This window comes from Camellia sinensis, chromosome 1, assembly GCF_055761805.1.
Source record: "Camellia sinensis isolate YWXY chromosome 1, ASM5576180v1, whole genome shotgun sequence".
NCBI lineage: Eukaryota > Viridiplantae > Streptophyta > Magnoliopsida > Ericales > Theaceae > Camellia > Camellia sinensis.
In genome coordinates this window covers 231,934,514-231,955,635 of record NC_138961.1, presented here as the reverse complement: position 1 = coordinate 231,955,635, position 21,122 = coordinate 231,934,514, and the positions used below count along the sequence as shown (strand labels likewise).

Sequence of the window (21,122 nt, the reverse complement as noted above, 5' to 3'; positions counted from 1 at the left end):
TGCTGCCGAAATTTCGTTAGAGATGAGCAGAGCATTATGAGTTGCTTTTTACAATATAGACAGTGCATTCCTGAATAGGAAAGTAGGATGAACCAACATATTAGAGACCAATTAGAGGTGAATGATGTCATATTGCATGCATTATAAGGTACTTAATTGAGGTTAAGATTAATTAAAATAGAAAGATAATTTTGAACTTTGTTAATTTGGCAGTGACATTTGTAGTGTAAGACAGAATCAGATGGATAAAAGTTGGGTAAATCAGCATAGGTTCCACCCGGAATACATACAAGGGGTTAAGGAATTTATTAAATTTGCATGCGAAAATAAGCCATTGTTGAATGAAGTCACATGCCCATGTAAACGGTGTCGTAATGTCAAATTGGTGGAGAAAGGCCCGTTAAGGGAACATTTAATGATCAACGGGTTTCTTCCAAGTTACGCTAGTTGGATTTTTCATGGGGAGAATTTATCGTCGTCTGTGCCACACAATGTGACGCAAACTGATTTGAACGATGGTGACGAAACTTATGAAATGCTATATGAAGGATTTGGATTTCCTCCACCAAGCTTTATTCATGAGGCAGCAAGTTCTGGTATTAAACAAGGTGCATATGAGAAAACTGAAAAATTCTTCAATTTATTGCAAGAGGCCGAAAGAGAGTTGTATCCTGAGTGTCAGAAGTTTTCAACGCTCTCATTTATTGTTCGGTTATTGCACATCAAGTGCCTTAGTGGATGGAGTGACAAGTCTTTCACGATGTTGCTTGAGCTTTTAAAGGATTCGTTCCCAAAGGGTGAAACTTTGCCAAAGTCATTTTATGCAACTAGGAAACTCCTTAGGGACTTGGGCCTCGATTATCATAAGGTACATGCATGCCCAAGGGATTGTTCACTATATTGGAAGGAAACAGCTAGTATGGATGATTGCATAGTGTGCCATATGCCTAGATACAAACAGTTTGAGGGGGAAGAGAATGATGTTAAGAAGAAGTAACAAAGAATTCCACAGAAGATTGATAGATACTTTCCATTGATTCCAAGGCTTCAAAGATTGTTTATATCATCCAAAACATCTTTAATAAGATGGCATGAAGAGGGCCAAATTGATGACAGCAAAATGAGACATCCCGCTGACTCTCAAGTCTGGAAAAATTTTGATAATTTGAATCCTAAGTTTGCGAGTGAGCCTCGCAATGTCAGATTGGGTTTAGCAGCGGATGGATTCAATCCATTCAAGGCAATAAATGTCTCTCATAGCAGTTGGCCAGTTATTATGATGCCATATAATTTGCCACCATGGTTGTGCATGAAGCAGCCTCACATGATGATGACATTGCTCATCGATGGTCCTTCTTCACCTGGAAATAACATTGACGTCTACTTACGCCTTGTACTGGATGAATTGAAAGAATTGTGGGAAAACGGTGTTGACATGTATGATGCAAAAACTAATCAGATATTCCGAATGCATGCTGTGTTATTGTGGACTATAAATGATTTTCCTGCCTATGCAATTTTGTCTGGATGGAGCACGAAAGGCGCTTTAGCTTGTCCTTGTTGTAACACACATACTCGTTCTCGATATTTGAAGAACGGAAGGAAATTATGTTACATGGGGCATCGTCGCTGGTTGAATGGGGGTCACAAATTTCGGAAAGCTAGTGCGTCTTTTGATGGCACTCGTGAATTCGAACCATGTCCAACTCGGTTATCAAGGGCTAATGTGCTACAACAACTAGGCCCTAAGTTCAAATTGAATTCTAAGCATCAACAATCTAGCAAACGGAATAGAAAGCGGAAAGAAAAGGAGGAAAATGAGGACTCGGATCATAATTGGAAGAAGAGTATTTTCTTTGAGCTGTCATATTGAGAGCATAATTTGATTCGCCACAATCTTGATGTGATGCACATTGAAAAGAACGTGTGTGATAATGTATTGTGGACGATATTAAATGTTGATGGGAAAGGGAAGGACAATTTAAATACTCGTCGAGATTTGCAAGATATGGGAATTCGGAAGGCACTACATCCTCAGAAAAGGGTTGGAAACAAGTATTATTTGCCTCTTGCATGTTTTGCCATGAACAATAGAGAGAAAAGTCTATTCTGCACACTTCTAAAGAATATCAAAGTTCCAGATGGTTACGCATCTAATACCTCTCATCGGGTTAACCTCAAACAGCGTAGCATATCTTGACTGAAAAGTCATGATAACCATATAGTCATGTAACAAATACTTCCAATAGCAGTGAGAAATTTGTTATCGAAGAAAGTGGTTGAACCATTAATTGAGTTAAGCAATTTCTTCAGGCAGTTGTGTTTCAAAACCCTAGTGGTGGATGGTCTAAATCATCTTCAGTCCCAAATTGCTCTTACACTTTGCCATCTTGAGAGAATTTTTCCTCCATCATTTTTCGATATAATGGAGCACTTACCCATTCACCTAGCAGAGGAAGCAAAGATTGCCGGTTCGGTGCAATATCGATGGATGTACTTTGTAGAAATGTGTGTAATTCTACTCCATTGTCCATTTTGTATATATTTGCTTGTTAATACTTGGAAGTCATGTATGTATCTTTTTGTTTATAGGTACCTTATGACGCTTAAATCATACATGCGTAATCGAAGTCATCTTGAAGGTTCAATTGCACAGGGATACTTAGTCGAAGAATGTATGACATTTTGCTCAAGGTACTTGCATGATGTTAAGTTGAAATTGCATTGACCGTGAAGGAATTGTGATGTTAGCGACAATCCTGAGATATTAATGGGGCGGGCTTTAGGAAAAGGAAAAGGGTTTGTGCTTGATAACACAACATGGGTATAGGGTTATCGGTATGTGTTATTTAACATCGTTACGGTTGTCCTATATTGAGAGTAAGATAGATACAACCTTTGTCTCATCGTGAATATATTTATACCAACTATAATTATCTTGCATTCTACAAGTAGTTTAATTGTGTAGGGAACATCATGAATTTATTAAGCAGTCACATCGTCGTCTAAGAGATTATGATGTGGATTGTCGTCACAATGATGAGTTTCCCAAATTGTTCAATTCTCATATAAGTGCATGTCAAGCACAACAAGTCTTTTATATTTTTGTAATACATGTGTTTCTATATTTTTTAAGTTGTTAATTGATGTTTAATATTGATAACTTTATTTTAAAAATAGGTTGCAGAGCTGTTAGCTATTGAAAATGTAGCGTTGTTAGACGAGATTAAAATTTTGGCTTTGGGACCCAGCCAAAAGGCCACCTGATTTAATGAGTATATAATTAATGGTACTAGGTATCATACTAGGAGTCGTGAGTTGAAAAGAAAAACTCAGAATAGTGGAGTTATGGTGAAGGCAAAGACTTCTAGCTACGCAAGTGCGAAAGACATTAATCCAGTGGAAGGTGATGTAGCGTACTATGGATATGTGACAGATATTATTGAATTGTATTACTCACATGACCATAGATACAAGCTATTCATGTGCAACTGGATTGATAACAATAAGGGACTCAAGCGGGATGATTTTGGTTTTACACTTATTAATTTCAATCACTTGTTATATGCGAAGAAACATGACAGTGATGAGCCATTCATCCTAGCATCTCAAGCACAACAAGTCTTTTATGTTAATGATTCTGTTGATGAAGATTGGAATGTTGTACTCAAGATGAAACCTAGAGACTTGTATGAGGCATGTGGAGAACAACCAACTATTGATGAAGGACTACATCACAACGAAGTGAAAGGATTTGGTGATCAAGAGTTAGATGTAGCTTCATTCACTTGTGAGGAGGACATGGATTGGGTTAGGCAAGGTATTGATGGAACAACTGTTGATGAAACTATTGGACCTCTTGAAGCATCTACAGAGGCACCATTTGAAGATGACGAAGAAATGATATGATATTGTAATTGGTTGCATATTCACTTTTACATTTATGTTTTCTATACGGATATTCATGTTAATAAAATCTTTACTTTTATACCTTTGTAGTTTTCTTTAAATGGCCATTTTTACCTTTCATGTACTCTTATTCTGTTTTGAATGCAGTTTCTTTATAGATTATCATGTCCATACTTTTATGTTTGTAGTTTCTTTATAGATTATCTATGAGTTCTAGCTTCGAGAGTTCTTCTGGTGAGAGTGAGCAATCAAGCTCTAATAGTTCTAGTTCAGATAAGACTCATGCCACACTTAAGATGAGAGTCATACCCGATCCACCGGCATCATGGCATCCACCAGGTAGTCTTCCTACCACATCACGTAACGGTAGTACATCACATGGCTCAGTTTCAGCTAGTACGTATAACTATTTTCATATTTTACTGAACTATTTTATTTTTTTATTTTATCATATTGATTGAGATTTATTCCTCTATGAATAGTATGATTCTTCTTTTTAATTGATTTCTCATCAGTGATTCAGTTGTGATGTTGTGGAATTTTTTTTGTCATATCCCCAAATAATGAGAAATTGAAGATTCAGGGTCTATTTGGATCTTGTTGTGAATCTACTATAAATTGCCCATAGTTAGGAAGAAGGTGCTACAATGAAATATGACAATGCTTCTCCAAGTTGTTTCACTTCTGCTATAGAAAGATTGTGCCATTTCTTTACCATTTGTTTTTAAACATAATTCTCTTTGTTGTTCAACGAAGTTTTAGAATTAAATTTATGTATTGTTATTTACTTTTCAGAACCAAATGTATACTCTAAAATAGTGTTTTTGTGAATATAATTGTTTAACATTGCTACTGGTATTGTATCAGGGGGAGTTGGTACCGTTACCGATGACATTACTGCAATTTAATTATACTTCCTGGTTTATGCTTGCACAATTTTGATTAGATCATGTGTTTATTGTAGATTGTATTCCCTTTTAGTACATGGTTTTCTTTAAAATATCCTCTAAATTGCATTATGCAACAATTATATGTAACACATGCACATGCACATTTACATTTTCTTGTTGTTGCAGTAGTGTATATATATATTTATATTTAATCAATTCTTTGGCCTCGTTTTTTTTTTTTATAGGTCCTAGCTCAAGTCAAGCCACACAAAAGCAGACAAGGGGTCCCACATATGTGCATGGTCAATGGGGTACTTCAAACGATGGCGTTTTAAAACTTGTTTCAAATGAGTTGAATCAAGTAGTTGAAGGATACACACCCCTTACTTCACATTTGGGCGTTTTGGCATGAGATGGGAGTCTTGCACCACTCACTTTTACGACTTGGCATTATGTCCCACAACAAAATAAAGATAACATATGGAGGGAGATAAAGGTAATACAGATATTTAATATGAAATAAGTTGAAATGCATATTACAATTGGATTCCATATGAAATGCATATTACAAGTGTAGTTGACATTGCATATTACAAGTGTGTATAATTGTAATGCAGGCTCACACGAATGCAGATGATTCCATGAAGAGAAAAATAATGACTTCATTTGGGAAGAAATTGAGAGATTGAAAAAGTGGAGTGAAAAATATGGGATACACACCCTTCAAGAATGATGCAGAAAGGTTGGCTCATCGACCGGATAGAGTACATGAGGATTAGTGGCTGGCCTTGGTCTACTATTGGGGCATTTAGAGTGCATTGGTACAATTTTATATATGTGAAAAAAATGTTTATATATGATAATTTTTGATAATATCTCAAATGAATTTCATATTTAACAGAAATCAAGCAAGAAGAATAGAAAAATCCGGAAGAAGAAGACACTACATCATAGAACAGGCTGAAAGCCTTTATCGGTAGTTCGAGTGGAGGTATAATTAGACATTACATCTTGGACATATTTTGAAATTTGTTAAGTTTATAAGTTAAACAACTTATAACTTAGCTAGCTCAACTTATAACTAAACTAAATCAAGTTTTTATCTAACTTTTATTTATAGGAGACAAAAAAGAACAATGAGGTTCCTGCTAGTCGACCATAGGTGTGGATGGCCGCATACATGAAAGATGGTACTTCCAATAGTGATTCAGTTAATGAAGTTACGGTATGCGATACTACTTTATTAGACTTTTAATATGATTTATATTGGATGCTAATTATTGAATTCAAAATTGCAAACTCAAATGAATGAGCTAACGGAGCACATAGAGGGATCTTCTTCGGACCCTGCTGCATTAAATGAACAGATTTTCACACAAGTTATGGGCCGGAGCGACCTGGTCGTGTTCGGACGTTTGGATTAGGACCATCCCCCACTGATGTTTTTGGAGGTAGATATAGGCAGTCACAAGACCAAAATCATATCTTCCAAACTTGAGTTCAAGAACAAGTTGAAGAGCAACTTCAACGGTATCAAATGCAGTTAGAGTCGAAGATGAATGACGTAATGGAGAAGCAAATTCAGGCTATACGCGCAGATTTTCAGTCACGAATTGAGATTTTGGAATCTCAATTGCAAGCTACTGGCGTGTCCGTTGCACCAGTTGTTGCACCCTCGAACCCATTACATAGGCAGCAGGTATTTTCATTATTTTTACTAGTTATTACTTTAAATTGCCCAGAGCTACTATACAACTTAAGCCTCTTATTAAATGATAGGTTGTTGATTTGCTTAGTAGTCATCCCACTGTTCAGCCAATGTCACATCAACAAAAATCTCATGCATTTTCATCCCAAGAGGTAAGCAATCATTTAATCAAAGTTTTTTTAACAATACAATATCTTATTAATTAAAATACTTGTTCTGATTAAATATAGGTTCATCTTTCAAAGAAAGAGAAGAAGAAGAAGAATAAGAAGAAGAAGAACTAACCAAGTAAAAGTACTAACATCACTAGTTTTCTAATAATCTACAAATAATTAACTCAATTGTGATATTAACGTAGCCGTCGGTGTAACAATTTAACGGCAACTCCTCAACGTACAAAGTTTTTCATTTATTTTGGAAATCTATGTGTTTGGTGCAGATTCTAATTATAATAAGACTACTCCTTTCTTAAATCATATGTAAATTACTTGTCATTTTTCTCCCCTTTTTTCTGAATGTTATTTTGTCTGTCTAAATCAATTTTCTCATATTGCAGCTATAGAACTTATGACCAGATCTATTAAAGTGATGATGGAATCAGGTTGTGAAGAGGTATGCTGTCAATATAAGAGTTTTATGCCTTAAATTATAAATTTTATTATGACAATTAGTCCTTCTTGCTTTCTCATCTCTTTGTGCCTAAAGCTGAAACCGAATACTGTTCTCCAAGACACTGTGAGAGAGAGAGCTGATCTATAACTTAAAGTAGAAGAAAATCTTGGATTCTTTTACTCTATAATGGTTAAATTTATTTTTTTATATATTTTTTAGGGAGGGGGGGTGTTTGAATTTATATAACACATGTTCATATACATTGTTTTTAAGTATCACTGGACTAAAATACTAGCATATTCCTGTTGCTAATATTACCGAGCTATTGTGATCATATGGAGGGGAAAAAAAGCTACTTTCAAGACCAAGGGAAGGGAGGCTAATTCAAAACCATCAAAATTTGATAATTTTCATTTTCTTCTTCTTCTTTATGTGTGTGTGCATGTTTTTTGTGGGGGAGTGTTGGGTTTGTAACTTTATAAGGGCAGGAGACTATTTTTAAAGGGACTGCAAGTGGCTTTCACAAGTATGGTTTATTCTTCTTCTCCTACACTGTGTTTGGAAAGTGTCTAAGAAAAAGAAAGAGTGTTGTGAGAATGTCCAACACACATTAGCAAACATGGTACTTATTGCATCTTAGTTTATCTATGTAGTCCTCAATTTGCTAGATAATTATATTCTAAATTTTCCTAGGTGGAAAACATACTCAATGCTATAAAGAACTAGATAAATTATGTGGGTACAAATTAGTTGAGAAATTAGTAGTAGTTTTGGATTTATGCAAACTATAGGGCAGTACCATAGTATCTGAATGGCTGCTTTAAGATGGAAACTTCTTTGAAAAACTTGTGTGTAAGAAGAGTGCTCATATGGTAAGAAGAGTACAATTAGCTGAACCCGGGTGCTTCAATCTAAAAGCTTGAGAGGATTTCAATCTTGCAGAACTTTAAGGAAATGTTAAATTATGGTATTTGTATGGATATTATAATCAGCCTGAAACTTAAGAGTGCTGAATTTGATGATATCTTTATCTACTAGTTTTTTTTTTTTTAAATATATTTTTCAGTTGGAGGATACATCCCTTCTTTGAAGATGTATTTTTAGAATAATTATGAATCAGGAAGAAATATGTGAAGACAATGAGCGTGAGAAACCAAGACAAGATTAATGGAAGCTTTAAGATTGGCTTCACTTGCACTTTTATTGCGATATTTAAAGGCTGAGTTGTCATATCATAATGGTGTTATTTTGGGTTGCAATTGTGGTAGTAAGAGGAAAAAGCTGATGGAGAAATGATGTTAGGGAAGGATTCTAGTAGAACTATTATTGTGGAGTATGAAGAGAAGGATTTGGGTGGGTTGAAGTTGGAGCGCAGAGTTCTTTGGACTCATCTCCTATTGTAATCAATTTTTGCCTACAGATGAAAAACAATGTTTTGGGTGAACCTTATATAATTATGTGATTTCAATTTTAGAAATTTTTTGTTTGGAAGCAGGGATATGATTTTGGATAGAAAATATGTATTTCCATTCCTTAGCTCTCTAAAACATTTTCTTTCTGACTATAATAACTATTGTGCAAAATTGCAATCTATATCAAGTTCATTTGTATTGGGTGCAAATTCTTCAATTTGTGTTTATTTTGATGAATCTGATTGCAGTTTATGTTCTAATGCAGACATGTAGACTAGTGAGCTTCTATGCTAAAACATGATTTTTGGATATATGCTAATTTGTGGTTAATGTTAAAACATGATTTTTAGATTTTGGATATGTTATTTTGTGGGTAATGATAATTGGATATTAATTGAATGAGAAATTGAATTAATGCTTTATTTGTTATTTGAATGGGAGTTATTATTTTATATCTTAGTTTTATTACAGGTATTTGAATGGGAGTTAGATATTAGTTGAATGAGAAATTGAATTAATGCTTCATTTGTTATTTCAATGAGAGTTATTATTTTATATGTTAGTTATTTTATATTTATTACAAGTATTTGAATGAGAGTTGGATATTAATTGAATAAGAAAATGAATTAATGTTTCAGTTGTTATTTGAATGAGAGTTAATATTTTATATGTCAGTTTTATTACAGGTATTTTTTTAATTCAATCAAATAAAATTAGCACAATTTAAAAGAAAAAAAAAAGAAGAGGGGATATGACGGTGTTTCTACAAATGCCTCCTAAACCCTAAATACTAGCGGTCATATTTTTTAAAACAGATACGACGGCATTTCCAAAATGTCGCTAAATATCGTTGGTGACGTCAGCGTGTGTATCGTAGGACATTTGGCTATGTTTCTTAAAACGCCTCTTATACTAATATCACGGTGTTTTTAAAACGTCACAAAGTTATAGCGACAGTCGCATCTTCAACGTTTGGTACTAAACGCCCCAAAAGAATTAGCGGCGTTTTTTATAATTATAGCGGCGTTTTTTAAATGCCACTAAAAATCCAATTTCCAGCAGTGAGAGTCACTCTTATAGTAGTATAGATAATTGTTGTTATTTACAGAAACCAAAGTAAATGTGTCAAGTATGTTGAATTTCAGTGCTTCTCTCTAGTTTGGCTCAACTGAGGATAAGGTTGGTACATGTCATCTTTATGATTCTTTAAAAAGTGTGAACTTTACTTTGAAATGGCAGTACAAAGAAATAAATTATAAGAAAGCTCCCCAGAAACTTTGTTTGTCCCAAATTTTGATTTCTGTATTAGTTCATTTTGTGTGCTTGCACATCAACGTTGTCTTACCTCCACGTATGGCTTTGAAGGTATGGAATCCGCTAGTGGTTTGGATGTGTACACCTATGAAGAGCTGGAGTCTATCACTATAATATTCCCAACTTTTCATCTAGAGCCAAACACACTCTTATGTTAAACTCCATTTAGGATATCTAAACCCAACTCCAAACTTGATGTAGGTGTGACCAAACACCCCATTTCAACACAAAAAAAAAAAAAAAAAAATAGAAGTGCAGATTTTTTTTTCTTCATTGTCTTCATTCTTCATTCTCTAACTTCTCTCTACTTTCTCTCTCATTTTCCTTTACTTTCTTGGAGGCCAAACACCACACCTTTGCTCCACCCTTACACCACCACCTTAACCCACCATCTCCACCACCTCCGGCCACCTTATCTCGCCGGAAAAAGGGTCCGGTCGGCCACTCCTTAGATCCATCCGAAAACAACACAATAGAAGCACCAACTCTAGATTTTTTCTTAATCTTTTGAAGAATCAAAGCATGGGGTTTATTTTCTTGATGGATTAGAGGCTTGTAATTGGTAAGAATTTTTCTCTAAAAGTTTAGTTTAAGGTTTTACATATTTTGAGTTAGAGATGATGAAATTTTTGTGTTTTAGATCTATTATGATTTGGGGTTTGATTGTTGAATTTTTATACTCTCAATTAGTTTCCATGAATATTTTAGATGTTAAAAAAAAAAAAATGGTCAATTTGATGGTTGATTTGGAGATTAAGATTTTGGGTTAATCTAGGGTTTGAATGTGATGTAAAAATTGGGGATTTTGGTGTTAGGGAATTTATATGTTGAAATTGATTTGATAAATGGTGGATTGGGTATCTCTATGTTCTATGGAGGAATTTTATAAGTGATTGAAGAGATTTTACTTAAGTTGTTGAGTTTATACAAAAATGTTGATTTTTTGACTTTTGTAGTAAATTGATGGTGGTATTGTGCATATAAATTGATTTGGATATTTAAAAAGTTACTAACTCAAAGATGTTCAAAGGATGGGTGTTATGGAGATTGGATAAGTTATTTGTTTGGGTGACTTAAAGTTGGAGGAGTTCTTTAGCTTGCCATTCCTTAGCATAATTTTATTTAGGATAATTTTTGTAGATGTTGTAATTTTTATTGAAAGCTTTTCCTAATTTGAGATCCTATTTACTAATTGTTAGGATTGGAGGAAGGCATCTCTACACCTCTTGGAAATTAATTTGTAGAGTTTCAAATCTACACTTTTGCTATTTTTGGAGGTGAGTATACTTACCATGGAAATTACCTTACCTCTATCTTTATTACAAAGTTTGAAAATAATTTTTGAATTAAAGGAAGTGAATGATACATTTCATCATGATATATGTATAAAAAGAAAATCTATAAATTTATTGAGGCCAAGGGTTGAGTTTTAATAAAGATATGATTTCATTTGTATAATGAAGCATTAATTTTTTTTTATGAGAATTTATTTAAGTTGAGTCTTTCAAATTTTATGATTATGATGATTGAATGACAGTGAAATGTTATGTGAGGGTATTTATTTTATTGATCATATAACCGAATATAGCCTTTGGGGCCACAAGGGCCAAAATGCTTTGGGGTCCTGGGGACCGAAATGTTTTAAGGACCATAAGGGTCGTTGTATGTATAAGGGGTCCTGGGGACCGAAACATTGAAACAAGAATTGAAGTGCTACGATGACATGAGCTATGTTCCTATGATTATGTTTTGGGTAATGGTACCGTCACCACCTAAGTCGCGAGGTAACGCGACCCTAAGGCTATGTAGTGGATTGTATGATGGACAGGAAATCTTAATGTATTGAAAAGTTATATTTTTGTTTACTTTCATTATCCAAATGTTTTTTTTTTTTTCTGCCTTATGAGATTCCTTGGGAAAATCTTGATAACGTTTTATGAAAATTGTATTTCATCATTTTTATTTTTATTTTGTATAAATTTAAGTCCAATTAAGCTCTTATGTTTAGTATCTTTATTTTGAACCCTATTGGTAGGAGCAAGTTTTATAACTCCATGGTATTGGTATACTCATTGGGCTTTAGCTCATTCTTTTAAATAATTTTTTTCCAGATTCATAGACTTTTGTGTGGCTCGCCTCAACTTGGAAGACTAGAAATTTTTTGAAGGATCACAGGTGGGCATCTTGTGGTTGAGGTTTTGCTTAGGGTCATTCTAGGATGTAAGCTTACCTTTTTTTTATGAAGGAGGTTGATTGTAAATATTGCTTATGAAGTTGGATGTATTGATGGATTCATGATTAGTATGTATTATATTTTTCTGGGAGGAAATGCTTGGGAACTATCTTGTAGCATGATAATACTTTTTGTCTTTGAATAGATCATCTCATATATGTTAGGAAATTGAAAGGTCTTATGCATTTTTGGTGATGTGGTGATGTGATGTATGAATTATACAGGAATTGTGGTGTAAAGGTGCTATAGCGTTTGAGGTGCACCCTCTTGGCAGGGTTTTGCCTTGCCAAGATTGGGTCGTTACATTTTTGGTATCAGAGCATTAGGTTATGAATCTGTAGACTAGTTACTTTAGAATTAAAGTTGATAGGGTATTGTAGTTAGTAATTCGATTAGTGATGATGTTTAATAGCGATCCAGTATTCTAAGTTTTAATTGTCTTGTTATACAGGCGCGTATGGCAAGGCGAAAAGTTCATAAGAGTCGCCCCCTTATGGAAGTACTTGAGGCTGAGCGAGAGCCACATCTTAGTGTTGGAAATGAAGTTCCACCTCGGGTTCAGGAAGAAGAGATTGAACATGAATCGCATAATGAGCAAACTCAAGAGTTAAGTGCCAATCCAGAAGTGGGACATTCAGATAGAGTCGTACCACCAAGGGCTGACGCAGCTCCAGCATTTTTAGACCCTAGTGTGCAGCGCCTTTTAGAGTCAATGACTAGCCTAGCGGAGAGGCAAACTCACATCCTTGAACAACAGAATGCAGCACAGTCTAGGCCATTTGTGCAACCTACAGAGAACCGCCTCACCGCAATTGAGAGGTTTAAGAAGTTGGGGCTCCATCATTTTCTGGATCGCCCAATCCTATGGAGGCAGAGGCCTGGTTAAGGAGGGTAGAGCAGATATTTTCTGTGATGGAAGTATCAGACGAGCAGCGAGTTGCACTTGCTAGTTTTATGCTGGTGGAGGAGGCTGAATATTGGTGGGAGGCCACCCAACGCCTACTTACAGCAAGTGGCACCGGAGGATTGACCTGGAACCAATTCACTAAGGTTTTCAATGACAAGTACTTTCCAGCTACCTATCGGTATGAAAAAGAGAGAGAGTTCCTTCGTCTAGAGCAAGGGGATTTGACTGTAGCTCAATATGAAGCTAAGTTCATTTCTTTATCTCGTTTTGCCCCTTCGTTTGTGGATGATAAGGAGGTCAAATGTCGTCGTTTTACAGATGGGTTGGATTTGGACATCAAATCTCGTATCCGAGTATTGGGAATAACTAACTATTTGACCTTGGTTGATAAAGCCTTAACAGCTGAGAAAGATGCCATAGAAATGAAGTTAGTGGAACAACAGAAGAAGCGCCACCTTAGTTCATCCCATCATGAGAACACATCTAATAGACCGTCAAAGAGAGGTGGTCATGGTTATGGTTCAGTCAAGAGCTCTAGTGCATATCAAAAAAATAGAGAGCATCCCACCCCAACCCAAAGCATTTCTAATCAGCGTCATGGACAGTCTAGTGGGACATCATCTCAGTTTACTCGAACTGTTTGCAAGCAATGTGGGCGGGCACATACAGGTGTTTGTCATGCTGGTACCGACTTGTGTTTTCGTTGTGGCCAGAAGGGCCATTTGGTGAAAGATTGCACAGTTCCTAAAATGACTAATTTGGGAGATACACGAGCTTGCTTCAATTGCGGACAACCCGGACATTTGGCTAGGGATTACACATGAACTGCTTCATCTGCTAGTACTGGAGTTGGTAGTAATAAAATTTCAGGTGCCGGCCGAGGGGGAAGCCGAGGAGGAGGTCAGGTTGGGACTAGGTTTGGCAAGCAGAATAAAGGAGGTGTTCAATCCGATAGACAAACCTCGCAGGGGAGAGTTTTTGCTTTGACTTAGCGGGATGCTCAGGCTAATCCAGAGGTGGTAACAGGTATTATTTATGTGTTCAGTAGGGAGGCACATGTACTTATTGATCCGGGTTCTACACATTCTTTTGTATCTCTATCATTTTCTTTGCATGCTGATAAACCTATTGAACCTCTAGGCTATTGCTTATCCATTACTACTCCTATTGGGGATTGTGTTATAATTAAGGAGGTATATCGAGGTTGTGTATTACAGTTGGGAGATAGGGAGATGGTAGCGGATTTATTGCCTTTAGAGATGCTTGATTTTGATTTGATTTTGGGAATGGATTGGTTGGCTTCTTACCATGCTTCGGTGGATTGTTATAGGAAAGAGGTAGTATTTTCCAATTTTGGGGAACCTGAATTTAGATTTTGTGGAGATCGATGTGCGTCCCCATCTTATGTTATTTCTGCTATTACCGCTAGAAAAATGCTTAAGAATGGGTGCCAAGGATACTTAGCCTATGTGATTGACTCTGAATTTAGTGGTCCAAGATTGGAGGATATACCAATTGTGTGTGACTTCATAGATGTTTTTCCTGATGAACTACCTGGATTACCCCCAGATCGAGAAATTGAGTTTGCTATTGACTTAATTCCTGGAACTGCCCCAATTTCTAGTGCACCTTACCGTATGGCCCCAATGGAACTTAAGGAGCTTAAGATACAATTGCAAGAGTTATTGGATAAAGGCTTCATTAGGCCAAGTGTCTCGCCTTGGGGATCACCTGTGTTATTTGTGAAGAAAAAAGATGGCACCATGAGATTGTGCATTGACTATCGGCAGTTGAATAAGGTCACAGTGCGTAATAAATATCCTTTGCCTCATATAGATGATTTGTTTGATCAACTTCAGGGAGCATGTGTGTTCTCCAAAATCGATCTCAGATCAGGGTATCACCAACTTAAGATTAAGGAAGAAGACATACCGAAAACTACTTTTCGAACTCGCTACGGCCATTATGAATTTCTTGTTATGCCTTTTGGTCTAACTAATGCCCCCGCCGCATTTATGGACCTTATGAATAGAGTGTTCCAACCATACCTTGACCAATTTGTGATTGTATTTATTGATGACATACTTGTTTATTCCAAGAGTCAAGAGGATCATCAACAACACTTGCGGGTGGTATTGCAGACTTTACGAGAAAAGAAGTTGTATGCGAAGTTTAGCAAATGTGAGTTTTGGTTAGATCGTGTCGTATTTTTGGGGCATGTGATTTCGGGTGAAGGTATTTTTGTGGATCCGAAGAAAATAGAGGCTGTGGTGAATTGGGATCGTCCTACTAACGTGACCGAGGTGAAGAGCTTTTTAGGGTTGGCAGGCTACTACCGTAGATTTGTAGAGGGGTTTTCATTGATTGCGGCACCATTAACACATTTGACCCATAAGAATACCAAATTTGAGTGGACGGAGAATTGTGAAAAGAGTTTTCAAGAATTAAAGAAGCGATTAACTTCTGCCCCAGTGCTTACTATTCCGTTATGTGGTGAAGGATTTATTGTTTATAGTGACGCCTCTCATCAAGGGCTCGGTTGTGTGTTGATGCAACATGGAAAGGTAGTGGCCTATGCATCTAGACAATTGAAGAACCATGAACGCAATTATCCCACCCATGATTTAGAGCTCGCAGCGATTGTTTTTGCTTTAAAGTTGTGGAGACATTATTTATACGGGGAAAAATGTGAGATATATACTGATCATAAGAGTTTGAAATATTTATTCACACAGAGAGATTTAAATTTGAGGCAAAGGAGATGGGTTGAACTGATTAAGGACTATGACTGCACCATTAATTATCACCCAGGAAAAGCTAATTTGGTGGCCGATGCTCTTAGCCGAAAATCTACAGGGAAATTAACTCACATTCAGGGCATTCAATTTAGTCTCTTACATGAAATAAAATCTATTGGAGTTGATCTAGCAGTTGGGAAGTGGGGATCCTTGTTAGCTACAATTAAAGTGAGACCTTTGTTAGTGGATCGCATTCGAGAAGCCCAAGGGAAAGACTCAATTTTGGAGAAGACCCGAGCTCGAGTGAAAGATGGTACTCTGTCAGACTTTATTATTAAAGAAGATGGTGTGTTGATGTTTAAAAATCGGTTATGTGTTCCAAATGAGCCCGAGATTAAAAGGGAGATATTAGATGAGGCCCATAATTCACCTTATGCAATGCATCCGGAGAGTACAAAGATGTATCGAAATTTAAGAGAAAGTTATTGGTGGCCAAATATGAAGAGAGAGATAGCAGAATTTGTGTCAAGGTGTTTGGTATGTCAGTAGATTAAAACAGAGCATCAACGCCCAGCTGGTTTACTTCAACCTCTTCCTATACCTGAATGGAAATGGGAGCCTATTGCCATGGATTTTGTTTCGGGCCTGCCTCGCACACATAAGGGGCATGACTCTATTTGGGTTGTTGTAGATAGGTTGACCAAATCTGCACACTTTTTGGCTACTAAGAAAAACTTTTCACTTGATCGATTAGCAAAAATTTATGTGGATGAAATTGTGAGATTGCATGGTGTGCCGGTATCTATTGTTTCAGACAGAGACTCGCGCTTCACATCCCACTTTTGGCCTAGTCTTCAAAATGCCTTGGGTACTAAATTGAGATTCAGTACAGCTTTTCACCCCCAAACCGACGGGCAATCCGAGAGGACAATTCAAACTTTAGAAGACATGTTGAGAGCTTGTGTCCTAGATTTTCGAGGTAGTTGGGATGAACACTTGACCTTAATAGAATTTGCATACAATAATAGTTATCAATCAAGTATTGGAATGGCTCCCTATGAAGCTTTATATGGGCGAAGATGTAGAACTCCCGTATGTTGGGATGAGGTTGGAGAGAGAAAATTGTTAGGGCCAGAGATTGTTCAAATTACTACCAATAAAGTGCATATTATTCGAGAAAGGTTGAAGGCGGCTCAAAGTAGACAAAAGAGCTATGCAGATAATCGGAGGAGGGATTTGGAATTTCAAGTGGGAGATCATGTATTTTTACGAATCCCGCCATGGAAGGGAGTGATGCGATTTGGTAAGAAAGGCAAACTAAGTCCAAGGTATATTGGGCCATTTGAGATACTAGAGCACATTGGCAAGACTGCTTATCGTTTGGCCTTACCACCTAGTCTATCTCGCATTCACAATGTGTTTCATGTATCCACGTTGAAGAAGTACATACCTGACCCATCACACGTGTTAGACTTCCAACCAATCCAACTCAAGGATGATTTGTCTTATGAAGAGGAAGCCATAGAGATTGTGGACATGAAGGATCAAGTACTACGTTCCAAGACCATACCACTAGTAAAGGTATTGTGGAAAAATCATGCTTTGGAGGAAGCTACTTGGGAGCGGGAGGATGATATGAAAATTCGATATCCACATCTTTTTCAAGGTATGAACTAGACTAAACAAACGAATAAATTTCGTGGACGAAATTTTCCTTTAGGGGGGTAGAATTATAATATTCCCAACTTTTCATCTAGAGCCAAACACACTCTTATGTTAAACTCCATTTAGGATATCTAAACCCAACTCCAAACTTGATGTAGGTGTGACCAAACACCCCATTTCAACACAAAAAAAAAAAAAAAAATAGAAGTGCAGATTTTTTTTTCTTCATTGTCTTCATTCTTCATTCTCTAACTTCTCTCTACTTTCTCTCTCATTTTCCTTTACTTTCTTGGAGGCCAAACACCACACCTTTGCTCCACCCTTACACCACCACCTTAACCCACCATCTCCACCACCTCCGGCCACCTTATCTCGCCGGAAAAAGGGTCCGGTCGGCCACTCCTTAGATCCATCCGAAAACAACACAATAGAAGCACCAACTCTAGATTTTTTCTTAATCTTTTGAAGAATCAAAGCATGGGGTTTATTTTCTTGATGGATTAGAGGCTTGTAATTGGTAAGAATTTTTCTCTAAAAGTTTAGTTTAAGGTTTTACATATTTTGAGTTAGAGATGATGAAATTTTTGTGTTTTAGATCTATTATGATTTGGGGTTTGATTGTTGAATTTTTATACTCTCAATTAGTTTCCATGAATATTTTAGATGTTAAAAAAAAAAATGGTCAATTTGATGGTTGATTTGGAGATTAAGATTTTGGGTTAATCTAGGGTTTGAATGTGATGTAAAAATTGGGGATTTTGGTGTTAGGGAATTTATATGTTGAAATTGATTTGATAAATGGTGGATTGGGTATCTCTATGTTCTATGGAGGAATTTTATAAGTGATTGAAGAGATTTTACTTAAGTTGTTGAGTTTATACAAAAATGTTGATTTTTTGACTTTTGTAGTAAATTGATGGTGGTATTGTGCATATAAATTGATTTGGATATTTAAAAAGTTACTAACTCAAAGATGTTCAAAGGATGGGTGTTATGGAGATTGGATAAGTTATTTGTTTGGGTGACTTAAAGTTGGAGGAGTTCTTTAGCTTGCCATTCCTTAGCATAATTTTATTTAGGATCATTTTTGTAGATGTTGTAATTTTTATTGAAAGCTTTTCCTAATTTGAGATCCTATTTACTAATTGTTAGGATTGGAAGAAGGCATATCTACACCTCTTGGAAATTAATTTGTAGAGTTTCAAATCTACACTTTTGCTATTTTTTGAGGTGAGTATACTTACCATGGAAATTACCTTACCTCTATCTTTATTACAAAGTTTGAAAATAATTTTTGAATTAAAGGAAGTGAATGATACATTTCATCATGATATATGTATAAAAAGAAAATCTATAAATTTATTGAGGCCAAGGGTTGAGTTTTAATAAAGATATGATTTCATTTGTATAATGAAGCATTAATTTTTTTTTATGAGAATTTATTTAAGTTGAGTCTTTCAAATTTTATGATTATGATGATTGAATGACAGTGAAATGTTATGTGAGGGTATTTATTTTATTGATCATATAACCGAATATAGCCTTTGGGGCCACAAGGGCCAAAATGCTTTGGGGTCCTGGGGACCGAAATGTTTTAAGGACCATAAGGGTCGTTGTATGTATAAGGGGTCCTGGGGACCGAAACATTGAAACAAGAATTGAAGTGCTACGATGACATGAGCTATGTTCCTATGATTATGTTTTGGGTAACGGTACCGTCACCACCTAAGTCGCGAGGTAACGCGACCCTAAGGCTATGTAGTGGACTGTATGATGGACAGGAAATCTTAATGTATTGAAAAGTTATATTTTTGTTTACTTTCATTATCCAAATGTTTTTTTTTTTTTTCTGCCTTATGAGATTCCTTGGAAAAATCTTGATAACGTTTTATGAAAATTGTATTTCATCATTTTTATTTTTATTTTGTATAAATTTAAGTCCAATTAAGCTCTTATGTTTAGTATCTTTATTTTGAACCCTATTGGTAGGAGCAAGTTTTATAACTCCATGGTATTGGTATACTCATTGGGCTTTAGCTCATTCTTTTAAATAATTTTTTTCCAGATTCATAGACTTTTGTGTGGCTCGCCTCAACTTGGAAGACTAGAAATTTTTTGAAGGATCACAGGTGGGCATCTTGTGGTTGAGGTTTTGCTTAGGGTCATTCTAGGATGTAAGCTTACCTTTTTTTTATGAAGGAGGTTGATTGTAAATATTGCTTATGAAGTTGGATGTATTGATGGATTCGTGATTAGTATGTATTATATTTTTTTGGGAGGAAATGCTTGGGAACTATCTTGTAGCATGATAATACTTTTTGTCTTTGAATAGATCATCTCATATATGTTAGGAAATTGAAAGGTCTTATGCATTTTTGGTGATGTGGTGATGTGATGTATGAATTATACAGGAATTGTGGTGTAAAGGTGCTATAGCGTTTGAGGTGCACCCTCTTGGCAGGGTTTTGCCTTGCCAAGATTGGGTCGTTACAATCACAAAGGGATTCAGCACTAAAAACTTTATCAGGGATACCCAATTTGGAAAAGTGTTCCGGGCAAAATTCAACATGGTTTGGGAACCCAAGAGGTTACAGTTAAAATTTGGGAAGATTGTAAGTGTGTACAATCGGAAGCCCCAAGAATCTCATTTGATAGTAAGTAGCTGAAAAGACTTTGATTGGACACAGTTTCTTATTGCGCTTGATGGTATGAAATCAAGTTACTGACTTATTCAGGCGTGAATTGGCTTCCAAACTTGGTGAAGTTGATTGGATATTGCTGTGAAAATGGACAGTTGGGTGTTGTATATCAGCTACAACCACTTGATACTGTAGAAAACCTACTCATACAAGGTGATCTAATTATCTAGTTTGGATTTTTTTTTAATCACTAGTTAGCATGCCTTTTCCTATTCAGACCTTGATCTGTTCAGAAGATTAAAAAGATTTTGCGGGCAAAAATTAAAAAAAAAATTGAAAATTTTGATCAGTTAAAACAATAGACCACTGTACTATTACTTGGGCACGGTGTTATGGTCCAAAATCTTGAAATAGAATCATTTGTGTTTGTTTATTGTATATTTACTAGCCATTTTACATTTCTAGATGATTTTAAGTGGATTGCTCGAATCAAGGTAGCACTTGGATTTGCACACACTCTTGAAGTTTTGCATAGGCGAGTACTCTTGCTTCGAAATGTTGATGGAAATCATATAATGGTTGACAAGGTAGGCCTTATCCTTTTTTTGCTCCTTTGCTGTGTTAGTATTAATGTTCTCTTGAAAAACTTTTTGAAAAAAGTTGTAAAGCTTTTATGTTATCTTGGCATGTAGGCTTTCAATCCCATATTGTTCAACTTCAATATGCTTGTTGGAGGAGTGTTTGGTGGAATTCCTCCGAAGGAATATTTTTGGGGGCGTTGTGCCCATGTGGATCCATACATTTGCAAGTCTTCTAAATGTTTGTTACATTTGTTTTTATTCTGTACTCAAAAGACAGCTGTTTGATTGTTTATTCTACCATTTCAGAATGTGCTAGACATCATTATTAATTTTTTACATGCTTACATAGTGATTTTTTTTAACTCAGACTTTTTATCTCAATGTCCTAGAAATAAAATTGAAACCTTTTAAGAAGTTTTGCTGTTAGAGTTACTTTCCTATAGCAGTTTGAGTAAAATTTTGTTTTTCTTTCCAAAATTTTGAATTATTTGTTGTTTCTACAGACCAAGACCCT

The 21,122-nt window shown here is 35.9% G+C and overlaps 1 protein-coding gene and 1 long non-coding RNA gene across 3 annotated transcripts; both read left to right on the top strand.

Annotated features, from left to right (window-relative positions):
* Positions 1–10,120: 10,120 nt before the first annotated feature.
* LOC145804299 (uncharacterized) lies at positions 10,121–12,246 on the top strand. The gene is made up of 3 exons (XR_014345932.1): positions 10,121–10,407; positions 11,045–11,122; positions 11,957–12,246. It is a non-coding gene; the product is annotated as an uncharacterized LOC145804299 (long non-coding RNA).
* A 6,294-nt stretch (positions 12,247–18,540) lies between these two features.
* LOC145804294 (putative serine/threonine-protein kinase PBL21) lies at positions 18,541–21,022 on the top strand. 2 transcript variants are annotated; one of them, XR_014345928.1, is made up of 6 exons: positions 18,541–18,618; positions 19,454–19,517; positions 19,800–20,042; positions 20,124–20,240; positions 20,493–20,614; positions 20,720–21,022. XR_014345928.1 is itself a non-coding variant. In XM_082897990.1 (4 exons), the coding sequence occupies exons 1-4, from the start codon at positions 19,956–19,958 to the stop codon at positions 20,891–20,893; spliced, it is 471 nt and encodes a 156-aa protein (XP_082754116.1). In that variant the 5' UTR covers positions 19,800–19,955; the 3' UTR covers positions 20,894–21,022. The 2 variants fall into 2 exon arrangements, 1 of the variants encoding a protein (XP_082754116.1); XM_082897990.1 differs by lacking the exons at positions 18,541–18,618; positions 19,454–19,517 and having other exon boundaries at positions 20,153–20,240.
* Positions 21,023–21,122: the final 100 nt, after the last annotated feature.